General features: G+C 39.2%; 1 protein-coding gene across 2 annotated transcripts; it reads left to right on the plus strand.

The window, feature by feature from the left end:
- Positions 1–230: 230 nt before the first annotated feature.
- anxa4 (annexin A4) lies at positions 231–10,323 on the plus strand. Of its 2 annotated transcripts, XM_085413830.1 has the most exons (13): positions 231–378; positions 1,419–1,468; positions 2,123–2,210; positions 2,919–3,013; positions 4,938–5,051; positions 5,512–5,602; positions 6,421–6,500; positions 7,280–7,336; positions 7,436–7,529; positions 7,729–7,824; positions 8,189–8,247; positions 9,759–9,881; positions 10,105–10,323. In XM_085413830.1, the coding sequence occupies exons 2-13, from the start codon at positions 1,460–1,462 to the stop codon at positions 10,159–10,161; spliced, it is 963 nt and encodes a 320-aa protein (XP_085269956.1). In that variant the 5' UTR covers positions 231–378; positions 1,419–1,459; the 3' UTR covers positions 10,162–10,323. The 2 variants fall into 2 exon arrangements, with proteins under 2 accessions (XP_085269956.1, XP_085269957.1); XM_085413831.1 differs by lacking the exon at positions 231–378 and having other exon boundaries at positions 1,462–1,588.
- The last annotated feature ends 962 nt before the right edge of the window (positions 10,324–11,285 follow it).

Below are 11,285 nucleotides of genomic sequence, written 5' to 3' on the forward strand. Positions count from 1 at the left end.
TTTGCGAGATCTCGCAAAAGTCCGTCTTAATTTTTTTTTTTCCTCCCTAATTTTTTTTTTCCTCCCTAATTTTTTTTTTCCCATGTCCCCTGGGGGGCTCCGTATACAATAGATTTTACAAGACATAAAATGTACCTGCATATCTCAAAATTTTGACTCTGAGTTATAAGGTAATTTTTTTTTCTGCAGTGGAACAAAGCAATGCCTTGGCCGACATTCCGCGAACGCACCTCAAAACGCGAACGACCCTGCAAAAAACTGACGTCCGTGGGAGGCGCAAGAAAAACAGCTGGTAGTTATAAGCTGTAGAGTTCGCTGTACTGTGACGATCTACCTTCGTGTCTGACTTCAGGCTCAGTAGTTTTGTCTCCGGGACAGGTAAGCTATACTTTAGCACCGGTCAGTCATTTATTTACGCTGTTTTGCGGTGTGACTTTGTCAGCGTGGAGATTAGGCGGGAGCTCCTCTGTCTATCTGTCTGTAGGGTGTGCCCACTGAGTTTAAGACAAGTTAACTGTAAAGTCTTCTGTTTCCTGACTTTTTAATCGACGCGATGTACTCTTTATATTTCGTATCTAACCACGTCTGAACCATAGATCTATAAGGCATCGATCAATAAGTTTCAGTTTCAAGAATGTCTTTGGCACTATGAGTCGATTTCGTTTTTGAGCTTCAGCTTTTAGTTTATCCTTGTATGTGAATTCACTGACAATTCGCTTGCTCGCTTTCGGAGAATCAGAATGAGCGTGAGCAGCCCAAACAGGTTTACTAACAGGAAAACTATAATCCAGCAGTTGTTAGAACTTTTCCCCTCCATGCACGATCAAGTGCAAGAGTTTACCCTGAAAAGCAAGGCATTGGTTTGTTCACGCAAATGAGGATTTCTACATTAGGTTGCACTATTGCGCTTTGGCAACAGCAAGAATCGCATGCCTCATATTTACATTACACACCGCTAAGGTGTGGCCCTAACCCTAAGTGCAGAGTTTAGGCTCCCGTGTTTGAATATCAAATATCTCCACAGACAAATACTGGGAGATTAGTCATGTTATGTATAATTTATGGTAAAAACATTTAATGTGCCGGATCATAAGTGGATGGAAGTGAACAGGGTAAGTTGATCTCCACAGGGATAAAACCAGGTGGGAGTGTACTAGGTTTCCTCTCAGTGAAGTAATTACAGGTGTATCCAAACAAACACGTTTAATGAGATAAGCTCCCGGGAAACCACCACAGATGTAGGACACATGAGAACCTGTGACGAAACGTCGTGTGGTGGAAACCCTCTGTGAGATGATGACCTGTATACAATATTGATCAAAGGTTAACGAAGGCCACATTAAAACCTGTAACATCTTCCTGCCCCTGCAACGTAATAAAGTACTCATTGTGCATTTTTTAAATCTGTTCTTTTGTAGCTTTCAGGACTTCCAGTTTGAAAATCTACACTCTTCCTACAATGGCAGCAGTAAGTCTCTCTCAGCTGCACGTTCATGTGTGAATTTGCATCACCGGTAGGGAGTCACTGCACTTTCGACACAGCATTCAAATTAAAGACAAGTTAAAGGTTCAGCAACCCGTGATAAAGGTAGTTTATTAAATAGTTTTGTTTTGCTTAATTTTTTTGTTTTTATGTTCAATGCAAGTCCCCTAAACAAGATTATAGAGCCCTTACAATTCAATCCTGCTTTTTAAAACTGTAAAATAATCTAACACTCATGAATAGAAGAATAATTATGCATTGTAGCACATATGCCTTTGACTTTAGCATAAATGATCAATAATCAGACATACTTTATTACACATATTTTTAATTAATTCTGTAAAATGTTTACAAATGCTCATCTGCATATCTTTATTTTTCTACTTATTGAAAAAGATAAAATTTGCGATAGGCAGATAAGCTTCTGAGAAATGGATACTGGCTTTAAAATTGGCTCTTACACAGATGTGTTAAACTAGTTCAAACAAATTGATGTCAAACCCTTCACGTGTACATAGTGAGATTATTTAAAAATGGCATGAATGGGAAAAATGATTGAGTTGTACTTTAAGCTTTGTGTTTACTTATTTAATTTCTGTTTAATAGATTAATAATTGTATTTTTGTCATTTGTAATCAGATCGGAAACCGTGGAACCGTGACTGAAGCTGCTAATTTTAATCCCGACGCAGATGCCCAGAAGCTTAGAGAATCCATGAAAGGAGCTGGTGAGTGATCCAACACCATTGTCACCCACTGACCATCAGCTAAAGATATCCTTAGCCCTCTATGGAGAAAATAAATTCTCCTTGGTCTCGCCCTTCTTCTGAAGGAAAGTTTGAAAACGAATTTCAACATTGCGCAGTGCTCACGCAGTCATGGGGTATCATAGTGTTTCCTTTATAGTCCATTTGATTGGTAATCTTTTACTCTGACAGTGACTAATCTTTAACCTTTGTGTTTTGCAACATTTTCACTCCTGATAAGGAAGGAAATGAGTCTTGCTTATCATGCAGGTTGTAGTAGTAGACTAGCTTTGTCATGGATTATGCTGTTTTAAAGCCAAGCAGGGAGATACTGTGTAGGTGCTATGTAGATCCCCTCTAACATTCAGCATTTGGTAGTGTTAACAAATTCAGCAAATTCATGGAGAGGAATGTTCAAGCTGTTCGGGTTTGATACTCTAATAATCTTCTCCTGACTCTTGTTTGAGCTCCATTGGAAACAGATGGTTTCTATGGCCATGGGAACAAACAACCTTGTGTTAGGATAATCTCCAGGCCTGCAGCAGTGTCGCCCGACTCTACGGCCTACATAAAATGACCAAACCTATGCTTTTAAATGCATTTCCAGCAAAAGAAATAAATATGGTCCTTTTATTTCAAGATTGACAGCAGTTAAGATTACATAACCTGAGTCTATGAAATTTCTTTCAGGCACTAATGAGGCAGCTATCACTGAGATCCTGGCCCACCGTACTATTGCCCAGAGGCAGCGCATCAAAATTGCCTACAAACAAACAGTGGGGAAGGTGAGATGCAGCAAAAGTAGTCCATTCATAACTGAAGATGTGCCTTTGCATCTTAAATACAGTAATAATATATAAATGAGTTTGATGAATGCTGTTGGCAATAACAGCAGATGTGTTGCCTCTTACTCCGCTGTGTACTCTCACTGTCCTTATTTTAGGTGGGGTAAAGTGATAAGGTGCAAGTTAACCTTTAACTGCAAAGCAGAAATGAATAACACTTGCAAATAAAGGCTAATACGGAGAGGGGCTTGTGAGTTTTCTAGAAGAGGAAGGTCTGAGTCAATAAAAAACACAGACTGAACCCACATAGGTGTGTTACCCACTGTCACTTCGGTTGTTTCCTGATTATGGGGCTCAATATATTAACAAAACGGGAAGCTTGAGATCTTTATTGTATTGACATATTAAGATAATATTTATCTCCCTGCACACTGTACACACTGCACATCTGGTACAAAGTCATTAAAAGCAACTGAAAGTTCACTGAGGGGAGCTATGGGAACAGCAGAGTGAGCAGAGTTGTTGCAGTCAGGAAAAGTGAGTCATGTTGCACACGCGGACACCCACACGGGGAGGGGGTGGGGCTGAGTGGAACAAGCTCCTCTTTTCACCAAAACTCTTTCCAAGAACCACACCCTCTAGCGGAGACCCAAATGCTGTTGGAATGAGTGAAGTCATGGTCAACATAAATCCATTTCACTCAAGTGAATGTTGTAGAGAGTCTGTGTTTGTTACACTGACACAGCCTAATAAATTCACTTAAATGGCCTGCATTTGTATAGCGCTTTTCTAGTCCATACACTACATTTACACATTCACACATTCACACACTGGCGATAGCAAGCTACATTGTAGCCACAGCTGCCCTGCCCTCTGCGCTGACAGAGGTGAGGCTGCTGGATACAGGCGCCACCGGGCCCTCTGACCACCACCAGTAGGCAAACATAGGGTTAGTATCTTGCCCAAGGATATTTGGCATGCAGGGATCGAACCACCGACCTTCTGATTAGTGGCTGACCTGCTCTGCCACCCGAGCTACAGCCACCCCAAATATTCAACTTGAGTTTTTTTATATCACGACAAATCACAACAACAGTCATCTCAAGGTGATTTATATTCTACTTCCATAGTCAAAGCCCCTATAATAATATGGAGAAAACCTGAGCAATTAGGCGACCCCCTATGAGCAACCACTTGGCAACAGTGGGAAGGGAAAACTCCCTTTTAACAGGAAGAAACCTCGGGCAGAACCAGGTTTAGGGAGGGGCAGCCATCTGCCATGACCGGTTTGGGGTGAGGGGAGGGACAAAAAGACAAAAACACACTGTGGAGGGCAAGAGATTAATAATACCTAATGATTAAACAGAGAGTGAAAAGAGGTGTGTAAAGCTGTCCAGCAGCCTAGTCCTATTGCAGGATAACTAAGGAAGGATTAGATTCACCTGTTCCAACATAACTACATGCTTTATCAAAAAGGAGGTTTTTAACCTAATCTTAAAAGTAGAGACGCTGTAGAGACCTGGATCCAAACTGGAAGCTGGTTCCACAGAAGCAAGACCTGAAAGCTTAAAGCTCTGCCTCCCGGTTTACTTTAAATATCCTGAGAGTGAAGTGCTCTATCGGGATGATACAGTACATAAGCTAGACTCTAATTATTCAACACATTGTATGTGAGGAGAAGGATTTTAAAGTTGATTCTGGATTTAACAGGGAGCCAATGACAAGGAGCCAATATGGGAGAAATGTGCTCTCTTTGTAGACTGTCAGTATTCTTGCTGCAGCATTTTCAATCATTTGAAGGCTTTTCAGAGGGTTTTTAGGACATCATGACAATACTGAATTACAGTAGTCCAGGCTAGAAGTAATAAATGCAGGGCTAACTTTAAAACAATAAGAACATTCATCTGTTTCCATCCCCCTTCAGGACCTGGCTGATGATCTGTCCTCAGAGCTGAGTGGGAACTTCAGGAGTGTTGTCCTGGGTCTGCTGATGCTGGCGCCTGTATACGATGCCTACGAGCTGAGAAATGCAATGAAGGTGATTGAAGAGGTTTTTGATAGAGCTGCTAGTCTTTTAGTAATGCGCCTGTATATTTTCCTATTGTCCCCAAGGTCAACATGTATTATCTGTGTATGCCAAGTCTGTTATTTTTATGTCACACAAATTATCATTTATGTTCACAGTCTTTGAATGACACACCTCGGTTGCTGTTATTTACATACTGTAGTTTATTTTGAGCTAATCCTGCACACAGTATCAGCCCTCTGCTGTTTTACAAATATGTATTAATCCGTAGCTCAACTTATATACATGTATACTTAAACAGTTGCACTGTTTATAACAGTGTGAAGTGATTTGGGGAAAATATTGAAGAAATTTGCTTGGGACTGGCAACCTCAGGAAGTGGTATTATGTGACAATAACAAATATATTGAATACCGCCAGCCTTTTCCTTTAATTCCCAATGTGCAGCTTACGGAATACTGATTTATTACAGGGGGCTGGAACCGAAGAGGCTTGTCTCATCGATATCCTCGCCTCAAGGTCAAACGAGGAAGTAAAAGTCATCAACGACGTCTACAAGAAAGGTAACAGTGTCACCTCGTCAGGTCTCCCTACCAGCTGGTACCAATGATATATGATATTATGTAGCACCAACAAAACTCTGTGTTTTGTTAGGAGTTGCAATGACCTCCTTTATTAGAAAACACTGGATGCTGTAAATTATTCATAAAAGCCACTGCTGCTCTCTGTGTGGCGGTTTATTGTTGCTGAATTGTTCCTCTGTGGGTGAAATGAGAGTAGCTGGAAAGTATTTATAAAGTGGTTTTCAGTAACCTTGCCTTGAGTGATTTGTCTGCTTTGTTGTGTTTTTCTATAGAGCATAACAGTTGGAAATTTTAGATTAAAAAGAATGAATATTAACTGAACGTGAATGTCAATATTTGGCTTCCGAATCTGTTTTTTATTTTTGTTTTGTTTGAATCTCATAGAAATCTGGATTATGGCTCCCTTTTAAGCCTGCAGTAAATATTATTCTTCCCACGAGCTGTTGTTCATAATGTAGAAATCTGAGAATCTACTATATTACTTATGTCTAACACGCCTCCTGCGGTATAAGCCATCGACAAGAATCCTCCAGAGTGCTCAGTCTTGATCTACTGTATGGCTAATATTTACATGAGAAGCTGTTATTAGTGCTGACGGTAGTTTGACACATTTAATGACTGACTGAACTAGTTGAGCAAGTAGCAACTTAACAGCATCTTTCCTACGAGTACTAACAACCAACAGAGCCTAATGTACATTTAGTGAACTGCATGTTTAGTGGTAAGTGTAATTTTAAAATAAAAACTAAAAGAGTACAATGTCACATGATTTTATGTCTTTTTTTTATTAATGGCAGAATATGAGAAGAAACTGGAAGATGCTGTAACTGGGGATACATCTGGAATGTTTCAAAGGGTTTTGGTCTCTTTACTCACGGTGAGCAAACTTTGACCCACAACCTTTTTTATAGTGTTATTCAGTGTGCGAAACACTGGCCAGAGACGCAAAAGTAGACAAGCAATTATACCGTCCAGACCAACTGAAGTTTCTAATATTTCTAATGCTTATCTGAACTTCACTGTATCTCCAAACCGTGTTACAAAAAAACAAAACAAAAAAAAAGTCATTTGTTGAACATTTTCTGATGTAAGTGCCCTAAATCCTCATCCAGCAAACCGCTGTTCTATTCCAGTTTGTTTACAAAGCTTTAATCAGACGTCTGATCATTTACAAAGCTGACATAAGTGAATATTTATCTATTTTGCATTTTTATTAAACTGTGTTAATCCAAAGAACGGACACTGTTTGACAGCTTTAAGTTAAAATTCATAGAAAATAAACAACAGAAAAATAAATTCGGCTTGTTTTAAAATTTAGAACCTTTAGCATCTTAGCAATCAAAAAAGTAAGGAAACCCAAACATTTTGGACTTTAGTGTGATATTTGCATGCAGCATCGCAAATACTACCATTGTCAAATGGAACAAAGTCAAGCTGTGTAGATTATAAGTATGAAGTATTAACCTCCTGGTATTTACTAGCAGGTTCAGCCGTACTTGTAAAATGTCAGTTGGACCTTTATCGAATATCTATTCTTCAGGGAAGAGGAAGAATGAGCCACTTCTGCATAATAAAATAACCAGTTAATATTACTTTTTTCTGTTGCTTAATCTTGTACGCACGTTCTCTTGAGCTGACGCATCTCCTGTTTTGCAGGCTGGACGGGATGAAAGCACCAATGTGGACGAGGCCCAGGCTATTCAAGATGCCAAGGTAAAGGTTCAGGTCATAAGGGAAAAATGGTGTATTTAACTCGCCTGTTACACAGGCGTAGAGACTGGTTGATAAACAATTTTATGTCTGTGATTATAGGAAATCTATGAGGCTGGTGAGGCTCGATGGGGCACAGATGAGGTTAAATTCCTCACAGTGCTTTGTGTGAGGAACCGAAACCATCTGCTGCGAGGTACTATAAGTGCTTGGTGTCATGTGAAAATACTTTGCATTGCCTTACTTCCTTAAATTGGCCACCAAAGGAATTTCAGTTAATGATTATATCAAATTTATGACCAAAATCACTTGTTAAATCACATAATCTTTTAATTAGTGAGTCATCAGGTCACTATTGGCAACTTCCTTATGAATCACGTTATGTCCCACTCCAGTGTTTCAGGAGTATCAGAAGATTTCTGGGAGAGACATTGAGGAGAGCATCAAGAGGGAGATGTCTGGCTGCCTGGAAGACGTCTTTCTGGCTATAGGTGTGTCTTTTCAGTTACGTGATCCTTCAGATGAAGTCTAAGATACACGTGGGTTCAAATTAGCACAGAAAATAAATAAATAAGCAAGCTTACAATATTTGCTGCTGATTTACCAGGTGGTCTGTATAAAGTTTATTGCAGAAACACAAAAATACACTGATCAGTTGACACTAAATATTTAAAAATGCACAAAATGAGGAATTGCAGGTCGACTTAAGGCCTACTCTTCAGTCACAAGAGATCAAATAAATGCTGCTGTTCACAATATTTTTTTAATATATTAACCAAGTAGAATAAATTGTTTTTCTGCATCATACACTACGATTTGCATCTCATGTGCAGTGATTTGTTTTCTACTTTGCAGTGAAATGCATCAGGAACAAGCCGGCTTTTTTTGCTGAGCGATTATACAAATCAATGAAGGTAAATATTTCATGCAGTAATACATAGCTACTTTTCTTTCTTCCACTTCCAGTTCTATCATAAAACAACCACAAATATAAAGAATTACTTCCATTAAGTGCTACTGTATGCAAAAGCCTCCTGTCACCCCTCATTTCTGTATATTTTGCTAGGAAAATGGGAAATGGATTCAGAGATTTATTCAAATGTGTTCAAACATACATGGAAATACAGCATATAAGGCAAAAACAGAGCTTGTGCAATTATAATGAGCCTGCAAATTCAATATTTGGTATGACAACCTTTATGCTTCAACACAGCCTGAACTCTCTCAGACAGTTTTTCTTGTAATTTCTTTAAAAAGTCTGCAAGTATAGTTCAACTCTGGATGTTGGCTGTCTTTTTTCCTGTTCTCTGCTTCATTAATGTTGAAGTTGGACCTCACCATTAATGGCTTCTTGACAGCTATTGAGCTCATTTCTGATGAGGGTATGGCAGACAATAGATTGATCAGCTGAAGGGCGGGATGTATCTTTCAGGTCCTGTGGCACATGGCCCACTATGGTATATAAAACACTTTTGTTTACCTATGTACCTATGTTTTTCCTTCTTCAAACAGCACTTGTCTAACATTCACACACTCTAAAGAATGCATCAGGGGAAACTTGGAGTTCAATATCTTTCCCAAAAATATTTAGCCATACAGACATGCATCAAACCACCGACCACTCAGTTGGTAGACGACACCCTCTACTTCCTGAGATGCAGCCAGCCTTGCATCAGGTCTTTGTTGGATTTTTTTTTTTAAATTTCTTAAGGACATGACTTTCAGATACTGTTGATCTGATGTAGATGGTTTCTTAAGCCTGCCACTTTTTCTTTTGTTCTCACAGTTTCTTCCAAATTTTTAAGGACACGCTGCACGGCATGCTGAGATTTGCCCAGGTTTCAGCTAATAGCACCTTGTTGGTACAAAAATACAATTTCACGCCTGTCAAACGTTGTTATTTTTGACATTACTATTATTATTATGTTTTTGTAGGTTCAAATAAAAGAAAAGGAGCAAATTGTGTTTTTTGGAACAAACACATTTTTTGTGACAGGCTGTTACTGTAGCCTGTCACAAAATGCCTAAAGACAACAATTTAAACTTGGTTCTTTGCTAAGCTTCCCTTAGATTTTTTTTATGCTTCTATAATTCATAATTTAGTGTTAAATGGTTTGAACAAACAAGCAAACAAAAAACATCCCTGTGAAAGTGGAAATGAGTGGAAAAATCAACCATTGTCCAAAGGAAAAAATCTGAAAGACCTTCAGAGAGCCTGAATAATGATTGCTCAAAACTACTTTGTACAAGGAAGTCAGGCTTCTTGTAGGTAGATATAAAAATAAAAGTGGCTCAAGATTTTTGCACAGCACTGTATGCCATAATATATTATGAATTAGGCCAAAAAGAAATCAGTCCGAGGCTGTTATAGTCTGCGGCAGAGTCCAGTGCAGTACAAATACAGTTTTTGTTTCTCTCTTTCCAGGGCCTGGGCACTACAGACAGTGTCCTTATCCGGATAATGGTAGCCAGGGCTGAGATTGACATGTTGGACATTAAAGCACAGTTCCTGAAGATGTATGGAAAAACTCTACACTCCTTCATCAAGGTGAGGCACCAAAGAAAGGAGACGGTAACGCCCTTTCGTCAGCAAAAGCTTTGCAATACATCAGCTGGGGTGTAATATATGCACTTCTGACTTTATGTAATGTCCTTATGTTGTTTTGAAATGTTGCAAGACAATATTTAAGATAATTTTGGGGGGGTTCAGAAGCCTTGAAGTTGTAAAAATATGTTCTAATTTTTCCTTTTTACCCCCCACCCCCCCGTAGGGAGACACATCTGGTGACTACCGCAAAATCCTGCTCGAGCTCTGTGGAGGCGAGTAAAGAAAATCTCACTCCAACATTCAGCCATGCGTTTACTCTGGAATCTACAATATTGGCTTTTTTTTATTACAGTTTGTTCATCTGTGCTTTTTACATTTCACTGTGCCTTATTTGACGCTTTCTAAAAACAATTAAACCAAAGATCAGTGACCTGTGCAGAGATTTCTGTTTTTTCTTTTCCTTGTTGTTGATGCTGTGTTAAGGATTTATTAATTGCATTATAGAGGGTGAAATTTATATGCTTTCCACATAAAAGCAACACAAAGATGGATGTTGTTGGCATCTAGCTGTTTTTACAGTGCAGCATTTTCATTACCATCTAGTCAATGAAGTCCATTTGTTTAATTGGTAGCAGTTCCTCATTTGCTAAGTCAGCCCTTTATCATTTGATTCAATTACTTAACAAGATGCTATCTTGATTTGGGAGGCAGTACATGCTCTAATCAGGTTATCGGGAATGTCACATAAAGTATAAACTTACAGCTCAGTGTCTGAACAATAGGCCCAGGTAATGCTGTAGTGTGCAGTGGTCAAGGTGAACACTAGGTGGAACCAAAACAACTCCAAATAGGAGCTGTGGGCCCATAAAAGTCAAGCCAATGAAGAGGCCTCTTTAAACTTCCATTCTCAGCTGCAAAAAGAAAAATGCCTGAAAAATGCCCCATTGCTTACTTCATTTATGACCTCATGGTCTCAGTCACTAGTTTCAGTTCTTCTTCAGTGAAGCAAGACGTTCATTTTCTTACATTTTGGTCACTTCTAATGCAAAATGGATGAAAAAGCAGAGTATGCTTTATGGCGGTCCTAGTGAGTGATCAGTGTACAAAACGAGAATGCACTGGTCTCCAGATCCATGACATCCTGACATCCATATTTTCTGTAATGTTTGTTTGCTCCCTGGACAATCTGGTGGCATGTTCAACCGTATAAGTGGGCTCCTTGCTATTTTATCTGGCCTGTTTTTATAGCTTGAAACCATTTAAGAAGGAATAAACAAGGCGTTTTCAAGGCTGTCTTGAAGTTTTAGAGGCCCCAAAAGGCTGCTGTGTTGTTTAGCCCTGCATAGGTATCGTGCAGTTATCGAGTTTGTGCCCCTTTATTGATCTCGGTCTTATTACAGGTGT

This window comes from Rhamphochromis longiceps, linkage group LG7 (assembly GCF_057381845.1).
Source record: "Rhamphochromis longiceps isolate RC_006_pf linkage group LG7, R_longiceps_female_GT1.1, whole genome shotgun sequence".
NCBI classification, from domain to species: domain Eukaryota; kingdom Metazoa; phylum Chordata; class Actinopteri; order Cichliformes; family Cichlidae; genus Rhamphochromis; species Rhamphochromis longiceps.